Source organism: Stegostoma tigrinum, chromosome 29 (genome assembly GCF_030684315.1).
Source record: "Stegostoma tigrinum isolate sSteTig4 chromosome 29, sSteTig4.hap1, whole genome shotgun sequence".
Taxonomy (NCBI): Eukaryota; Metazoa; Chordata; class Chondrichthyes; order Orectolobiformes; family Stegostomatidae; genus Stegostoma; species Stegostoma tigrinum.
This window is the reverse complement of record NC_081382.1, coordinates 17,787,399-17,807,181: the sequence shown is the minus strand read 5'-3', so window position 1 is coordinate 17,807,181 and position 19,783 is coordinate 17,787,399. Positions and strand designations below refer to the sequence as shown.

Sequence of the window (19,783 nt, the reverse complement as noted above, 5' to 3'; positions counted from 1 at the left end):
AGCAGTCAGTTGTTATCTTAAGAAATAGCACTGCTGCTATATGAAGTTTGAACTCTTGCTGCATGCAACTAGTCTGGTCTCAACTAACACTCGGACTGTGTCTCTTTATTATAGAAGCTATTGAACATCGGACTTTGCAACTTTTAATTAAACTGAGTTCTCTAGAAATGAAACCATTAGCTATGTATTATAAAATGACTGTTCTTCCCCTAGTATTAATTACAGTTTTAACTCAATCTCATTTTATCTTGATTTAGTTTGGCTTTTAGCCGAACAGCCTTTTCTCAGCAACAAGAGTTATTGGTAAACAGAAGTTTAAGTTTTATTGCACAACAGTGTTGAACCATATGAGTAAGATTAATTGCTTTTGAGCTCCACGAGGAGGAAAGGTTTTAGAACAGCATGTTGAAGTACCTTAATATTTTTAAAGGAGCACCACTTTATCTAGAATTTATAAAAGCTGGTCAGGAATGAACTTGCAAAATGCAGTTTAAATCCATTACAATTTAGTCTTACTAAAAGTGAATATTTGCAATGTTAACTTTTAGTTAAATTTCACATATAGGCTACCATTTGCTTGCGGCACGCATGATTTATCATTCACTGGTACACTGGGACACAAAACCCAAAGGTTGGTAAACATGTAAAGGCACAGAAAGCAGGATAGTTGTGCATGACTGAAGGGAGATATAACAGGGTACATCCTAGAACCTTAGTTTTGAGGACCATTGCTCTTTTTGATACGTTAATGAACTGACAGCATCATTTCAAAGTTGGGAGATAGTATGAGATTGGGTCAACCAGTAAAAGGCTGGAGGAACTCTGGAGCCCAATTAAACTGGTGAAATGGCAGACAGTCTTCAAAGCATTTTAATGCAGAGAAGTGTGAAGGGAAAAAAAGGCAGAGGTGAGTTTGGATGGAAGAATGGGGTAATGCAAACTGAATGGTACAATTTTCAGCAATATAGGAACAGATTGACTTAGGGTTTTATTTACATAAAACATTGAATGCAGTACAACAATCTGATAAACCTTTTTAAAAAATGCCTTGGGCAGAATCTTATACAAAAACAGAAATTGCTGGAGAAACATGGCAGGCCTGGCAGCATCGGCAAAAGGAAAACACAGTTAACATTTTGAATCTGGTAACTATTTATAAGAATCTTGCGGGTTTTTTTTGGGTGACTTCAAATTGTGTCTAGTTCTTTGGAAGGCTTCTTGCTGCGAGGACCAGCGAGATTTCTCACCAGATCTCACCAAGCACTCCTAACCTGCTCTGATGGAGTATCTCTCACCCAATTCTATCCCTATCATACCACACACTGTTACCAAAACAACTTGATAGCTATCTGCCGAAAGACCACCAGCTCCTCCAACCACACCATTTGAAAAGGCCATTGTGCACCCAGAGAGGCACTGTCAATCTGGAGGTGCCCTGCACAGTTCCTGATATTTTCTCTGAATATGGCAGACAAAGGAAATCAGGAGCCCATTGTTAGTCACTAATGGCCCCCATTTATAGCTATTTACCCTTGTAGCCTGATCGTTTTTCACTCCCTTGCCCAACTGTTCTTCTCTCTGGGCTCAGTCTCCACCTATCGATTACTCTTTACTGCTCCCCCCACCCTATTTTCTGATAAAAGCTAACATTTCCCTAGCTGCCATCAGTTCTGAGGAATGGTTACTGGACCCAAAATGTTAACTCTCATTTCTCTCCATAGATGCTGCCAGAGCTGCTGAGCTTTTCCAGCAATTTCTGTTTTATTTCTGATTTCCAGCCGCCACAGTTCTTTCAGTTTTTCTTAAGGAGAACAGCAGCCCGTTTTGAGGTGTAGTGGGGGTGCTGGTGTGGTAGGGTGGAGGTAGTGGTGTCTGTTTAATGAGGTGTAGGGACTTGGACACCTTCTTCCCCCATGTTCAGTGGAGTAGGTTTGACACCAGACAGGTTGCCATCTAGAGGAATGCATAGTGTAGGAAGAAGGTCAATGACCTCCTTCATTCTGCCAAGGTAATTGCCACCATCCTCTCTCTGATACATCACACTCACTGTATCTCTGATACGGTGCCCATCACCCACCAAGGCTCATTCTCTGTGCTCCTACCCACCTTACCCACTTGCTCTCACCCATGCCATCCTCCCGCCACCCCATCATCAGTAACTCTGAACACCCTCTGAATGACCAATCACTCACTTTAAGTACCTTCAAAACTGTACAAAAATAACAGCTGTACCATGCACTTTCACCTCACTTAATACCTGCTTCTCCCCCATTTGAGGAGGAAAACAGTCCACAATAAGGCGACATTCAACTTTTCATTCTTTATTGTGCAGAACATCCTGAGGCTGGCCACCATTGGTGGAGGCTAAGCACCTGGACTGATATTGAAAGCTGCATTTGAGTTACTGTGCTGGCAGGCCCGGTGCAAAAGCCATTCTGCTTGAATTGACTGAGACCTATGCAGACAAACATGACAAGCTTCCTGGCTTTGTGTCAATGCTAAATGCAAAGCAAGACACAAGTAATATGAGACAACAAGGTGTAGAGCTGTATGAATATAGCAGGCCAAGCAGCATCAGAGGAGAAGGAAGACAGACGTTTTGGTTCTGGACCCTTCTTCAGAAATGGGGGAGGGGAAGGGGATTCTGAAATAAATAGAGAGAAGGGTGGAGGCGAATGGAAGAAGGATAAAGGAGTGGATAGGTGGAGAGGAGACGGACAGGTCAAAGAAGCGGGATGGAGCCAGTAAAGATGAGTGTAGGTGGGGAGTTAGGCTGGTGGTTGGTCAGTCGAGGGAAGATGGACAGGTGAAGGGGGTGGGCATGAATTTGGTAGGTTGGAAGTGGGGGTGGGGCTTGAGGTGGGAGGAGTGGATAGGTGGGATAAAGGACAGACAGGTTAGGAAGTCAGTGACGAGCTGGTTTGGTTTTGGGATGTAGTCGGGGGAGAGGAGATTTTGAAGCTTGTAAAGTCCACATTGATACCATTTGGTCGCAGGATTTCCAAGCAAAATATGAGGTGCTGTAACTGCAACCTTCGGGTAGTATCATTGTGGCACTGCAGGAGGCCCAGGATGGACATGTCGCCCAAGGAGTGGGAGGGGGAGTTGAAGCGGTCCACAACAAATGACTGCACCTCCCATCAATGTAGGTGTTGTTCAAAGCAGTCCCCAAGTTTCTGTCTGGTTTGCCCAATGTAGAGGAGGCCACAACAGGAACAGCGGATAGAGTATACCAATTAGCAGATGTGCAGGTGAACATCTGTTTGATGTGAAAGGTTTGTTTTGGGACTTGAATTGAAGAATAGCACTTCCCTCTGTTGCAGGGAAAAGTGCTGTGGTGGTGGGGCTGGTGGGGAGTGTGGAGCAGACAAGGGAGTCGCAGAGAGAGTGGTCCCTCCAGAAGGCAGATAAGGGTGGGGAGGGAAAAAATGTCTTTGGTGGTGGCGTCGGGTTGGAGGTGGTGGAAGTGCTGGAAGATGATGCGTTGGATCCGGAGGTTGGTGGGGTGGTACATGAGGATGAGGACGAGGGGGATTCTGTTTTGGTTGTTATTTCGGGGACGGGGTGAGAGGGATGAGTTGTGGGAAATGCAAGAGATGCCGTCGAGGGTGTTTTTGACCACTGTGGAGGCTGGTTCCTCTGGCTGAGAGGGCAAGGTGCAAGAAAGCTAGGCAGTGCAAGGCAGGGATGGTATGAGCATACAGGTTCGCTCAGAGTGAATGAACACTATGAGAGCAGGGGAACAGTGCTAAGATGTAGCCTGGAGGAGTCCATGAGCTGAATGTGTGTCCCTGAGCACACAGTGTCCTTGTTACAGCATCACAAGATAGTTCACGCAGCCAAAGGTACAGCATTAACTGCACAAACATAACATCAGTAGATCAGGAATGTGGCATGAGTATTCTTAGAGGCTCACACATGCCAGTGTTAATGGAAGTGGGTTCTGTCTGCCTGATGTCTATGTAATGTGCCCTGAGATGTTGGAGGATGGCTGCAGCTAGAGGTGGGCTGATGCCACCAGGTACTCGCTCAGAGACCCAGGTCCAGATTTCTTGACAACTAAGAGGCAATAAGGACTGCAGATGCTAGAAGCCAGAGTATATAGGTGTGAGGCTAGGAAAGTACAGCAAGTCAGACAGCATCAGAAGAGCAGGAAAATCAAGGTTTCAGGCCAAAACCATCCTGAAGCATTTTGGCGCGAAATGTTGGCTTTCCTGCTCGCCTGATGCTGTCTGACCTGCTGCGCTTTTCGAACGTTACACCTCTAGGTTCTTGGCATCTGACTTTATTTGCAGGTTTGATAAGATAGGAAGTCAAATACTAGTGTGGTGATTAGTGTTCAACTAAACATTTAATACAGAGTTTAACAAGCTGTCATCTCCTTTATTTAGCAACTCCCCTTAGTTTGCTGCTGCCCAGCAAGAAACTCAACTATGTTGCTCAACCAATTCTTTATAAGATGCGGCAAGATACTCCCAATGTCACAACAGACCTAGCTGGACTTTGTACCCAATTTTGACATGAATCTTGACTGTGGCTCAGACTCTAGATGCTTCGATCCACAGGGTCTTTTGCATTATAAATAAAGTGTAAACGTATAATAGGGAAGCGTTCATGTTAAACATGTATAGTTCACGATTTAGGCTTCTGCTGTTGGGGCATATCAAGTTCTGCAGCCACACTTTAGGTGGGATACCAAGGTCTCGGTTAGCACATAAAAACGTTTTACTGTCTTCTGCAAACAACTGAGATGAGGAGCTTCTATTGTGTGGATTGATGAGAGAAGCTGGAATTGTTCACTTTGGAGTGGAGGAAATTATGCAGAAATTAAGTTGAAGTTTTCATATTTTTGAGGGGTTTTGATAAACTGTTTCCACAGGCAGGAAAGATGGTAATCAAAGGGAAAAAAGGATGTTGATTAATTTACAAAATAAAGAGAGAGGAAGTCAGAACTTTTCCTTGTAATGGGCAACAAGCTGAATTGTGCTGTCTGAAAATTTGTGGAAGACGGATTCAATAGTAACTTAAAAAAGCAAATTGGAAAAATATTTGAAACGGACAATTAGAAGGACTTTAATAAAAGAAAGCAATAGAGGGAGACCAATTAGGCTGCTGTGTGAATGGCATCCTTTGTTCTCTATGATGCTTGAATGTCTGCTTTCTAAGACACTGTAACAGACAAAAATACCTTGCAGAGTTTTCACTTCATTGTTAGTATGATTGCTTTCTAGTAGCAAGTATAATATGTATTAATCTTTGCAGTCAAACTGTTTTTTTTACAATTGCAGTGGTAGTTTTTAGTTTGTATTTAAACTTTGTGCTGTGAGAACGAACTAAGTAGACCCATATTGATGATGAGTAATTGCTCCTGTAAGACAGACTACCAGAGATTTACAGATGGTACTTTTATTAATTAACTGTGTTCTCTTCTTTGATGTGTCAAATAGAATTATCAGGCACGCACACATTATCTTTAATGAAATTATAATCACTTTTAGTGCTTTCTAGACTTGATATAGCTAGAAAGGATTAAGTTAAACAAGACATATACTAGTCTAATCAGAGAGTAATCACTTTTATATTGACATAATTATGTTTAATCACTTTTTTTGGCTCAAAAGGTCGAATGACAGACAGGGAAACCTCGACCCAAGAAAGTGGACATCTGAAATCCAGCCGCAACTGATGTTCAAATCCGCTGAGATAGTAGGAACTGCAGACGCTGGAGAATCTGAGGTAACACGGTGTGAAGCTGGATGAACACAACGGCCAAGCAGCATCAGAGGAGCAGAAAAGCTTGACGTTTCGGGTCGGGACCCTTCTTCAGAAATGGGCGGGGGGAAGGCGATTTTGAAATAAATAGGGAGACGGGGGAGTCAGATAGAATATGGATAAAGGAGAAGATAGGGTGAGAGGAGACAGACAGGTCAAAGAGGTGGGGTTACAGCCAATCTGTCTGTCTGTGTCCTCTCACCCTATCTTCTCCTTTATTCATCTTCTATCCGCCTCCTCCCCTCCCTATTTATTTCAGAATCCCCTTCTCCTCCCCCATTTCTGAAGAAGGGTCCCGACCCGAAATGTCAAGCTTTCCTGCTCCTCTGATGCTGCTTGGCCTGCTGTGTTCATCCAGCTTCACACCGTGTTATTTCAAATCTGCTGACTTTTGTTTCATGATGATCACCCCAGAAAAGGTCAGCACATTAATAACACATGACATTGTGTTGATGGGTGCTGCAGGATAGTTGATCTGCCCTACTACATTGTAGTACTGCCCAGCAAGAAGCGAGAAACACAATGTGTAGTCTTGGTCGTTAGTCCTTATAAAGGAAAAAGCAGGAATTAAAATGGTTTATTTAGAATGAAGTGTTACAATCAGGTAAAGAGAGACAGAATACCTTCTTGCTTTTTCCAATCCTTCTTTGGTTACAACTGTCTATTAAAAAAGGATGCATACTAATTCAATGAGTCTTTAACTGTTTACATGCTGTGATTGTAGGATAGAGTCTTTTGGTCCTCACATACCAACCCACCAACCTCCGAATATATTACCCTTCAACATTTCCGCCACCTACAATCAGACCCCATCACCAAAAAGGTATTTCCCTCCTTACACCTGTCCGCTTTCAGCAGGGACTGTTCACTCTGCGACTTCCTCGTCAGCTCCACACTCCCCACCAACCCCACCACCACACCTGTTGTCTTTCCCTGCAACCACAGGAGGTACTACATCTGCCCCTACACCTCCGCTCTTATCTCTGTCCAAGGCCCCAAACAATCCTTCCGAATTCAGCAGAGATTCACCTGCATTTCACTTAACCTCAACTACCGTATCCATTGCTCCCAATGTGGTCTCCTCTATATCAGGGACACCAAACGCAAACACGGGGGCCGGTTGGCAGAGCATCTGTGCTCTGTATGCACTAACTAGTGCAACCTTCTGGTTGTGTTTCGCTTTAATGCCCCCTCCCACTCTTCCTCCACTGTCAGCGTGAGGCCAAACGCAAACTGGGGGAACAACATTTCATATTTCGCCTTGGGAGCTTACAGTCCAAAGGCCTAAAAATTGACTTTACCAGCTTCAAAATCTCTCCTCCCCTCCCATCTGTCTATCTTCTGACTCATCTATCCGCTACACTCTTCCCACTGACCAACCACAATAACCCCCTACCTGTATCAACCATCTCCATACCACCTACCCCCGTTCCCTCTATTTATTTCTGGGCATCCATCCCCCACCCCAGCTCTGAAGAGGAGTACTGACCTGAAATGTTGGCTGTCCTCTTTCTCGGATGCTGTCTGACCTTGTTGTGCTTTTCCAGCTCAATATTTTTTTAACTCTAGCTTCCTGTGTCTGCAGTCCTTTCTGTCTCCAACAGACAAAAAGATTTATGAGAGTTATTCTAAAGAGAGAATAGGTTTTGTTGTGCTTCACTCAACTAAGTAAAATAAAAACAAAGCTACAATATCCATACACACACAAAATCCAAGGCTTAAACAAACAAGTAAGTACGAATTTGAGGGTGAAATCCAGCCACATTAAAAGGTGTACAGCTCTTGAATGCTGGTGACTCAGTTAGCTTCAGGCAGAACTCTGTTGTCTTTCTGGAGCTGATTAAGGCAATGAAGATATTGATGATTGATTTATTCTTCCTTCTAGAGACAGGAGCTGCTCGGTTGGCTCTTTGCTCTCTGCCTTTGGCACATGGATAGTCAAACAGCAGAGGCAGGACTCAAATTTAAAAGCAACGTTTCCTCTCATTTTCTTACTGGCTGTGCAGGCCTCTGGGGTTCCTGTGTGAAAGCAACTTCTGGAACAGGAAGTCAAAACCACGAACTGCATTGTTATGGACCAGACCAAACCTCCTGCAAATATATCAAGGAGATAGCCTAGACCCTAACTTTCATCTTATTTAAAGTCAAGGGTAAGGCTCTGTGTTCCAAATGTAATTCGATAGGTCATACTACTTGGCTTTTGTAAAACACACTTTATTTTTAACGGCTCATCCAGCTCTACACTTTGTTATTCTTAACGGCCCCCACCCACCCCAGTTAAAATACAAACAAAAGAAAGAAGAATTGGTATAACTTTATATTATTGGAAAACTTAACATAGTAATGATTATTTAACCACTAAAAAGTAACTGTGCCAATATTATAACATCCCATAGACACACACTTGGAAAAGACAGTCAGTAAAACAGATTGACTAACACGCAATTCCGACAGCAGGAAGAGAACTGAAGTTTTTAGCTGTAACTGAGAGAGAGATGTAGCAGCTTCCACAACCAGCTTCAAAACCCTATCAACTGCTGAAAGCTAAACTAAAACCCTGGCTCTGTCAGAGCCCGACTCTGCACATTCATGCTGCTTTTGTTGTTCCAAATTTTAAAAAAAACACAAGGCCTCACAAGCTGTCTATCTTATCGGCTTGGAGGAGAAGGCTTGTTGCCACAGGACAAAATACATCTCTGAAAGCCATCGTATTGTTGCAGCCTGCTGACACCAGTCGCTGTGGCTATGCTCACTCACAGTCACACAGCTGAGAGGGAACATTGCCTACACGGTGGATGGAAAGAGCAAAAGGCAGAAAGGGAAACCATGCAAAGCCTTGCTACTTTAGTATCTTGTACATTTGTGTCTCTTTGCCTGCAGAAAAACCAACTGCTTAAACATGCAGCTTGTAACTGATGTCCATTTCAAGCCCACCGACTCCCACAGCTACCTAGAATACACCTCCTCCCACCCACCCTCCTGCAAAAATTCCATCCCCTATTCCCAATTCCTCCGCCTCCGCCGCATCTACTCCCACGATAAGACATTCCACTCCCGCACATCCCAGATGTCCAAGTTCTTCAAGGACCGCAACTTTCCCCCCACAGTGATCGAGAACGCCCTTGACCGCGTCTCCCGTATTTCCCGCAACACATCCCTCACACCCCGCCCCCGCCACAACCGCCCTAAGAGGATCCCCCTCGTTCTCACACACCACCCTACCAACCTCCGGATACAACGCATCATCCTCCGACACTTCCGCCATTTACAATCCGACCCCACCACCCAAAACATTTTTCCATCCCCACCCCTGTCTGCTTTCCGGAGAGACCACTCTCTCCGTGACTCCCTTGTTTGCTCCACACTGCCCTCCAACCCCACCACGCCCGGCACCTTCCACTGCAACCGCAGGAAATGCTACACTTGTCCCCACACCTCCTCCCTCACCCCTATCCCAGGACCCAAGATGACATTCCACATTAAGCAGAGGTTCACCTGCACATCTGCCAATGTGGTATACTGCATCCACTGTACCCGGTGCGACTTCCTCTACATTGGGGAAACCAAGCGGAGGCTTGGGGACCACTTTGCAGAACACCTCCGCTCAGTTCGCAACAAACAACTGCACCTCCCAGTCGCAAACCATTTCCACTCCCCCTCCCATTCTCTAGATGACATGTCCATCATGGGCCTCCTGCAGTGCCACAATGATGCCACCCGAAGGTTGCAGGAACAGCAACTCATATTCCACCTGGGAATCCTGCAGCCATATGGTATCAATGTGGACTTCACCAGTTTCAAAATCTCCCCTTCCCCTACTGCATCCCTAAACCAGCCCAGTTCATCCCCTCCCCCCACTGCACCACACAACCAGCCCAGCTCTTCCCCCCCACCCACTGCATCCCAAAACCAGTCCAACCTGTCTCTGCCTCCCTAACCGGTTCTTCCTCTCACCCATCCCTTCCTCCCACCCCAAGCCGCACCCCCATCTACCTACTAACCTCATCCCACCTCCTTGACCTGTCCGTCTTCCCTGGACTGACCTATCCCCTCCCTACCTCCCCACCTATACTCTCTCCACCTATCTTCTTTACTCTCCATCTTCGGTCCGCCTCCCCCTCTCTCCCTATTTATTCCAGTTCCCTCTCCCCATCCCCCTCTCTGATGAAGGGTCTAGGCCTGAAACGTCAGCTTTTGTGCTCCTGAGATGCTGCTTGGCCTGCTGTGTTCATCCAGCCTCACATTTTATTATCTTTGCTTAAACATGCAAGGGTTTATCTGGCTTGTCATGTGAACTTCTCTCGCCAACTGCCAGTGGCTCAAAATGGTCTACTGGATTCCAGGCACCTGGCTTAGATCATAAGATTAAATCTGGGGTCATTTCCTTGCCACAGTTGTCCAAATCATTACGTCTAATGATTTGTTCCTACTCATTTGAGTATCAAGGGGATTGTTGGGATACTTTGCTAATGGGATATGAGTCAGCTCCTATTTACACACCTTCAATGTAATTTGTATGGTTTTGTAGACAGGTTGTCTGCGTAACATTTGCTCTGGAATGCAGAAAGCACAGGATACATATATTCAGTTCTCCTTGAGGCAGCAATTTCTAGCCACTGGGATGTGGCCTCAGTTCCTAAAAGAAAATTTCATTTAGTAAATTAAACAAATAATTCTCATATAAAGCTTGTTTTGCGCCCTCCGAGCATGTAAATCAGTTCAAAGCTAATGAAGTAATTCATTAATGCAGCCGCTGCTGTTTCTTGGGCAAGCTCAGCAGCCGACTTTAAATGGCATTCGCTCACAAGCAAAATTTAGCTAAATGCCCAGTTAATCAGTCCTTTTGTAGTGACATCGAGGTATTAATTTTGGCCAGGGTACCCCTTCTCTTCTTTCAGTTAAGTTGTGGAAACATTTTTGTTCATATGATGAGATAGACATGGCCTTGGTTTAACACCCCATTAGCACTCTATGAGTATTGTACTGAAGTATTAGGGTAGATTGAGTACTCCAATTTCTGGAATTGCACTCAGACTCAGAGGTGCAATTGTTACTTAGCAAATACATAACTGTATTATTTACATCTCCCTTGACACTATTATCTATTTCCTTCATTGAAATATTTTCCATTGTAGATTTCTTCATGGAAGATCAAGATCGGATTTATTCTAAATAGATAGTATTGCTCCTGCCCCCCCACATAGAGCATTTTGTTCCTATGCATCTTCTGTTTATAATTTTTTATTTGGCTTTTTTTTAATATTAAGCTGTTCAGATATCATTACACACCTCTGGAGCACGTGGAATGTGAACTAGGTCTCTTGGTTCAGGCGTAGGGGCACTACCTCTGTGCCGCAAGAAGACCCCCTTAATCATCATTTGTACTTTTAAAAAATTAACCTATTTTTCCTAATCAACCTGTTCAGAGATGTTATTATACACCTCTAGAGCAGGTGAGACTTGAATCTGGGCCTCCCTGTTCCAGGGCAGGGACACTACCATTGCATTACAAGAGGGCCCCTTTATTGTCTGTTTGTATTTCTTTGGCTGCTAGCAAGTGTAAGTAAAAACTCATGATTAATCACTTACCAATTAAATATAATGAGATGTTGGCTAGAATGTAGCTGAAGCAGCAAGGTTATTTTTCTCTGCAGGCTGGCCAAGGACTAATACCACAGGAGTGGGGCAGGAGGCTCTATTGAACTGTGAGCCAATCAGGCAATGATGAGGCCACCTGCAATTTTTGCAGATAACAAGGTGTAGAGCTGGATGAACACAGCAGGCCAAACAGCATCAGAACAGCAGGAAAGCTGACGTTTCCGGCCTAGACCCTCTGAAAAAGAGTCCAGGCCCGAAATATCAGCTCCTCTGAAGCTGCTTGGCCTGCTGTGTTCATCCAGCTCTACACCTTGTTATCTAAGGTTCACCAGCATCTGCAGTTGCTACTATCTCTGACACAATTTTTGCACTTCTCCTTTTAAGGAATGAAGAACAAATAGACACATGACATAACAACAATTTCAACAGCAAGTTTATTTGAATAACACTGTAATTGGAAATCTTATTCATAGCCTCTGCAACCAGGGGTTGTTAGTCCAGTGACAACGGTTCTGCTATCATTCATGTAAATCTTACTTTTTTATTCATTCATAGATGTGGGCACCACTGGCTGTACCAGTATTTATTGCCCAGCCTTAATAGCCCAGAGAGTGGTTATGAGTCAATTACATCACTGTGGGTCTGGAGTCACATGTAAGCCAGACCAGTTAAGGATGGCAGATATCTTTCCTTAAAGGACAATAGTGAACCAGATGGTGTTTTTTTTTCCTCCAACAATTGTCAATGGTTTCATGGTCATCATCGGATTGAATTCCAGATTATTATTTAATTCAAATTCCACCATCTGCCATGACAGGGTTCGAACCCAGGTTCCCAGAACATTACCTAAGTCTCTGGATTAATAGTATAGCAATAATACCACTGGATCATGGCTTACCCCCAGTGACAATTATAATGACTGATTCCACTCTTCAGTTTCAATTAAATGTCATCCACATATTTCCCAGGGTATCTACCAGAATGCTCTCATCATGCAAATCCAGAATTCCTGCTTCATGCCCTCTGCTTGACAGTGTCACACCTAAATGAACTTAATGAAAATGACGTTCTATTCTTATACTGTGCTGAAATATGTGGGCCATGTTTTTTTGGTAACTTATAGGCCTTTTCGTCTTCATCTTGGTGCTGTGATACTTTGAGTATAATATAAAAAGTTGTTTTCTCAAAGCCTGGGTGTTTTCATGGTTTGGCCTTACATTTCTAAGCCTTCTATTGTTCATATATAAAAATGATTATTATTTCCTTTCCTCACCCAATTATTCTTCAACTAAAAGCTGTGCAAGTAGGGAATGCTACAACATTTTAAAATGATAGAAAAAAATCAATGTGTAATAGAAAAAAATCAATGTGTAATTCATGATGCATCAATTTCCCACTGGATTATTTTCAGTTTGTTCAATTCAGCTCCATTTATCTTGGATTACTTAATATTTTAGTTATCTCTAGGATACACTGTGATTTGTATGAATGGAACAACTATTTGATGTCTGTTCATCACATACTGTACACTGCCACCACAAAACACATCTTGGTCTCCCTTGTCCGCATTCAGATGGACAGTCTCCTGTATGACACTCTTGTCCACTCCTCTATCATCCTGAACACCTTGTCCCCCTCCCATGGCATCTTCCAACTGCAATCATAAGAGTTGTAATATTTGCCACGTTATCTTGTTCCCACTGCAATTTCAATTTGGGCTATTGTGTTCACTGCCCACGTTATGGTTACCTCGACATTAGAAGGATCAGCCTCAAACTGGTCATCGCTTTGCAGAACATTTCTACTCAGGCTGCAAGTGTGACCACACCACTTCAGTCGCTTTCCATTTCGATATACTGTCTTGCCCTTGTGCTCCTGTTTCTGTCCTGGCCCAGCTGCAGTGTCCCAGGGAAGTCCACATGAGCTGGAGGAATAGCACACCATTTTCTGCATGGGTACTTCACAGTCTTATTGAGTTGCATAACTTCAAAATATGAACTTTGTCCTCAATTTTGATTTCCCACCCCACCAGTGTTTTGTCTTTATGGTGCTGCTTTCAGCAGAGTTGACTTATATTCTGTTATTAACATCTATTCTGGATCCATCGAGCTTCTCTACAACCATTACCGTTTGCTTTGTCTTTTAATCTGTGAAACCAATGATATCTAATCTCCCTCACCCTCTAATCTTTCCCTCCTCTTCAACTTGCTTTGCTCAATGTCTTCCTATAAAACCCATTACTTTTTCACTTCAAGAATAGTCATGTTGGATTCAAAATGCTAAGCCTGTCCCTGTTTCCAGCTGAATGTGAAATAGCATGTTTGTATTAAGTAGCAGCTCTTCAAGGTGTTTGTTTGGTACACTTATAGAAGGTTTACAGTGAGTTCTGGCAAAAGAAATTGCTGTTACTGTTAACATCCAAAATTTTGAGCAATAATGCTCAACGTTGCTTTCACTGAAAGATTTAGATGTTACCTAAGTTTTAATATTACTATTGTACATCAGTCATAAAATTATATTTAAAAACTACATAAAGTACTGGATAGCTTGAGAGATTCAATATTACCATGTCAGTATTACACTATCACCTCAATTGATTCTTGGTGAAGCATTTGCTAACATCAATTAAACGCTAGACAGAGGAATATGTGGAAAAGACTGCGCAATATTGTCGGTAATCTCTGCAGAGAATGATCCAATATCTTTCTCACTGAAGAATAATAAGCAATGATAATTGGTGTGAACACGTAGGGAAATAAGTAATGGCAGGCTTTAAAAAGGCCAACAAAAATAGCATCTTAAATTCGTCTTGCCTTAAGAGAAATTTTTTACTTGTTCCCTCACGGGTTGTGTATGCTGCTATCTAGGTCAGCATTTTTGGCTCATCCCTAATTGCTCTTGAGAATGGTGATGGGCTGCTTTCTTGAACCATTACAGGCCATGTGCTCCAGGCACAACCTACAGCCCCATTAGGGAGAGAGGGCCAGGATTTTGACCAAGTGACAATGAATGAAAGCCAATATATTTCCAAGTTAGGGTGGTGTGTCACTTGGAGGGGACTTCGCAGGGGATGGGGTTTCTAACTCTAACGCTTGTCCTCGATGTTCATAGCTGTGGGTTTGGGAGGTGAGCTTGAAGGAATGTTAGTGAGTTGCTGAAGTGGGGCTTGCAAATGGTACACCCTACTATAACTGTGAATCAGTGTTTGGGCAGTGAGCAATGAAGGTGGTGGAATGCATGCTAATCAAGCAGGCTACTTTGTCCTGATGGTATTGAACATCTTGAGTGCTGTTGAAGCTACAACCAACCAGACAGTAGGAAAGTATTCCATTCAAATTCTGGCTTGTACTTTGCAGATAGTGGGCAGGCTCACAGCAGACTTCCCAACCTCTGATCCACTTCTGTCGATACAGTTTTTTTATGACTGATACAGTTCAAATCACAAATTACATCATTGCACACTCTAGAGAAACTTGATCCAAGTTAACACAGTGCAACTTACCTACTTATTGGCTCAGCATTTTTTAAAGATAAATTTGAACCCAACATTAAAAGGCTTTTGTTCAAATCTTTTCTGTTGTTAATTAGCTGGAACACCCTGAAATGTGACAATTATAACTCATGCTACTTTTTACAATGTACGATGCCACTCAATAACTCATTTTTGTGCCATGAGTCAAGGAAAAATGATCTTCTTTTATCTTGCAGGGAGTTCGCTAAAGAACGAGAAAGGGTGGAGAACAGGCGTGCATTTCTAAAATTAAGGCGACAACAACAAATAGAGCAAGAATTCAACAGATACCTGCGTTGGATTCACATAGCAGGTAAATCTGATAAGTACTAAGTCAGGATGTTTGACCCTCTGAGAAAATTTGAACACCCAATATTTTAAATTATAACATTACTTCTGGATGGATCACATCTGAATTTTCCAATAGGTAGTTGTCTGTGTTTCATAGATCGGCATTCTGCATGGGTCCCATACAGAATCTCCATTAAAGCAGACTCCGAGGGAATTGTATAGGAAATTAAAGATCCTGCCAGCAATTTCTGTGTGTCTTGACCCCTCCAAAGGTATCCATTTAAGCAAGCAAATTTAGAGGGTTCCACTGCAGTTAGGTAAATTGTTACCAGAAAGTATTAGATGATTAAAAACCTAGTCTAACTTCTCAGTAACTATTCAACTGAACCCTAACTTAGTTCACACGCCTTCAATTACACCTTCCTCAGATCCCTTACACCTCCCAACTGCTGGATCCCTCACCATTCTTTGACCCAAAACCACACCTCTTCACTCAGGACCAGGCAACCCCATCCTTCCCCTACTCCTTACCAAATGCTGGAATGGACATGATCCCCACACACATACCCTTTTCCACCCAGGACCTAATACTCGCTGTCTCCCCAGGACCTGAGACATCATTACGAGGCTCAACACGTTCCTCTTTCACAGGACTCAAATCAAACCCTTGGCACTGGCCGCAGAACTGCTTTCCCCATCCCCAACTACCTGGCCAGGTACCTATTATACAAAATACCCCCTATTATACTAAAAACCCCATCACTTACCTGGTCTCCTACCTACCTGGCTCCCTTGCACCCTATCCACTTGGCACTCTAACCCCACACTAAGTTTACCACTTATCCTTTCATAGGAGCTGTCAAAGAGCCTGCCTCTGATGCTGGACACTTAAATCACAGGATACAGCAACTGACTGCTGTGAGAAAGAGAGCATGATTTGCCTTCCCCTGACTATCCTGCATTATGAAAAAACTGCTCCAACTTTCTGAAAGAGCCCTGATTAGAATCTCGTGTCACAAATGCAGAGCTCGTTTTTAACCTAAGAATGGAGGAGCAGAGTATCAATCTGAGTGTAATTACCACTCCTCAGAAAATCTAGCTCATTGTCTGCAAGAATCTCAGTGACTAATCTTTTGTGTTACATTAGTTCATTGTTCCACGGTTATGGAGGCCTTAAGTTTACAGCATGCAAACTGCAGAATGCTGGATTTCTGTCATGCGAACATTTAAAGGAAAGGAGATAAAGCAAGGCAAGTCTAGAATTATGAATAACAATGAACACTTAACCAATTCCATTCTTTGCTGTGATAACAAGGTGTGGAGCTGGATGAACACAGCAGGCTGAGCGAGCTGACATTTTGGGCCTGGACCCTTCTTCAGAAAATTTTCAGAAGATTTTGTGAAGAAGGGTCCAGGCCCAAAATGTCAGCTTTTCAGCTGTCATACTGCTTGGCCTGCTGTGTTCATCTAGCTCTATACCCTGTTTGTTATCTCAGATTCTCCAGCATCGGCAGTTCCTACTACCTCCTATTCTTTATAAGATAATAAATTGTGAAGCTGGATGAACACAGCAAGCCAAGCAGCATCTCAGGAGCACAAAAGCTGACGTTTCGGGCCTGAAGGGTCTAGGCCCGAAACATCAGCTTTTGTGCTCCTGAGATGCTGCTTGGCCTGCTGTGTTCATCCAGCCTCACATTTTATTATCTTGGATTCTCCAGCATCTGCAGTTCCCATTATCACCTCCTATTCTTTGCTGTGTTTGTCTTCCCATTTGTACAGAGAGAAAAATCCGAAATCATCCATAATTGTGTCCAAAATTATTTAATTATGATTTAAGAATGTTAAAAATTTATCAGCAGTTGATATGTCATCTGATCGAACAGAACAATAACCCAACGAATCTACAGGTAACAGTGAAAAGCTGGCAGAAAGGAACCAATCAACAGAGCACACCGATGACATGAGTACTACTTATTCACGGTCTGTGGGGAAAGATCATCAAAGATACTTCATTAGCATCTTATTACCGCTTATTGACTTTTTACCTTGAAATCAACGTTAAAAGTAGCTCATCTTTGTTCATATCCATTCTGGGGATAAAAAGTACAAAGACTCATTTGCATCGATAGATCACAGTGCAGATTCTTTCTCGGCGGTCTGCCTCAGTTCCACTACAACAGTACATGTTAGCAGTAAATCTGTTCAACATCAAAATTATTTCCCAGAGTTTCATGATTTATGTTCTTGTGGTACTGCAATGTGATTACAGTGGATCTTTGAGAAAGTACTCATAATGATTGTTCTAAAGTGGAAGGATCTTAACTTGTTCAGGTTTAAATGACATTACTTTTTAACATTTTTGTTGAGGTATTACCCAGATTTAAGGTCTTGCTTATATATTGTGCCCTTTGAAATATTGTCAGCGGAGTGGGGTAAGGGGAAGGCAGCTATGTATCTTTACCGTGCGAGATTTGAGTTTGTGTCAGGAGTTAAATCTCCGAAAAGTTTTAAATCAACATCTTATCAACATCCTTTGAACTTTGAAGGTGAAAGGGAAATCTCTAGTGATTGATAAACAATTTTCACATGACTCATGTAGTTGTGCTTTTATCAAGCAATTCTGGATTTAATAGCCGGAGGAACTAATCCCCAAAATGTATGGAACTCACCTGGGTCACAAAGGTGAGTGCACAACAGTGAGAACTTCTTCAGGGACATTTCAGGAATCCTTTCTTTGGGGGCAGGTAGGGGGGGACATTGAGGAGCTGGATTCATGGTCAGGTAAGGACTGCTAATCCAGGGCACTCCCTCCCAGAGAATGCATTCAGTGCTGACTCATGACTGTTAACTTCTTGGAAAGCATTTCACTCACTTTCAGCCGCATTTCCCTGCTGCCTGCCTTTGTGGCCTGGGAGCAACTTGGGCAGCTCAACGTTTTCACTTCTGGTACAGAGGGAAGAGTAGCAATGCCAACACCAGCAGCACCAGGACAAACATCAGCATTGTCTACCTTCTTCTCAGCCATACGCCACTTCACAAGACAAGGAGAATGGACCAGAGATCCAGCTCGAAAGAGATGAGGTTTCCAGCACAGGTTTTGAAGCTGAAGGACCAGCTCTCTTGACAAACCTGAACACCAGTCCTTCAGGAGACTCAGGCTGTCTTTGCACATCACAGGTAACATCTGCACCTCTCTGGAACAAGATCAGCTTCCCAACAGTAAAGCTGGACATGCATTGACATTGGCTGGCAAGGTGCCCGTCACTGCAGGGTTGTCTCCTAGGTCTCAGCTTTTTACCATGTTTTGTGCTTTTCTTTCCTGCAGGGATAAAAATCAGGAAGTAATGAGTAATAGCAATGGCTTGTGTGGATTGTTGTGGAGACTAACTGTCCGGTATGGGTGTGAGGGAAAGTGAGTGTAAGTGTGGGTTGCTTTGACAGGATATGAGGTGGTCCTTGGACAGAGAGGGATAAGTGCTGGATGCTATGCAGGAGAATACTGGCAGGTTAGAGTTTGTGACCTGGCACCTGGTAGCGTTCTGCCACCTGCCATTCTGTCCTCACGGGTCCTGGATCCTCTTGGTGCACTGTCTCCAGGTTTGAGGGATCATACTCCTGCTGCCGTTTACCTCATGCACATGTTCCATGTACACGTGGTAGACTGGAGAGGATGTTCTCTTCCTCCCATTCTTGGGAGAGCTGACCTGAGGCTACCCCTCATATCCCGTAGCAGTGAGAGCACCCCCCGACCCAATGTCCCTTTAATGCATTTTAAACCATACTCTGAACTCATTGTTTAGAAATCCTTCATTGACATATCCTCCTGAATTGGTCATGCAGTCCACAGACAGGATGTTAATGATACAGCTCATTTGAAGAAGCACAGTGGAACCCTCAATTTGATCAAACTGGACCTAGACAAACCAATAGCATTTTCACACCATAGCTTTTCAAAATTGTTCATGATCATCCTAAACTAACCTTAAGAATTTGTTTCAGTACCTGAAAATTTAATTTCAAAATTATGCTAAGCACTTCCTGGTTTACTGTCTGTGAGAATACTTCACTGTGATTGGTTGTTTGCCTTACTTGTTATGTTCCAAGCAATTCCCTTCACTTGATGCCAGATTTTGGCTGTTATTGGACAAAGAGTATTCTATACCATTGAAACTACTGGACCTTTTGGTCAGCTTTCTTCAAGGCCAGTGGCGAAATCTATTGCTTCATTGCTGATTGCAATGTTCATTCCGAAATAATTAATTACATGGCAGTATAGGAAGCCTGAGAATGAAAGTTTGTTCAAACTCTCCCATCAATTCACAATTAATCCAAAGTACATTGAAATTATGGTGTGAATAATGCCTATGTACATGTATGACAAGGGACTCGCTGAATTCCAGATTTGCATGATTAAATTTGAGTTCCAGATTCTAGGATACTAGTATTTCTCCTGTGAAACAATAGTTATGTTCTTGTATGACTTCATGCTATAGAAAATTGCCACAGAAAATTGCATTAGAGGGAAATTGCTATAGAAAATCACTACACGAGTACACTAGAAAGTTCACATTATCCAAAGTGTCCACTATTCATCAGCCACATTGCAGCCAA

The 19,783-nt window shown here is 43.1% G+C and overlaps 1 protein-coding gene across 2 annotated transcripts in view; it reads left to right on the top strand.

The window, feature by feature from the left end:
- The window catches only part of cacna1ba (calcium channel, voltage-dependent, N type, alpha 1B subunit, a), a 566,885-nt gene that overhangs the window by 348,835 nt on the left and 198,267 nt on the right, over positions 1-19,783 (top strand). For both annotated transcript variants that reach the window (XM_059638405.1, XM_059638404.1), the window contains exon 8: positions 15,079-15,194. In XM_059638405.1, coding sequence (XP_059494388.1) covers positions 15,079-15,194 — 116 coding nt within the window. The remainder of the gene's footprint in view (positions 1-15,078; positions 15,195-19,783) is intronic.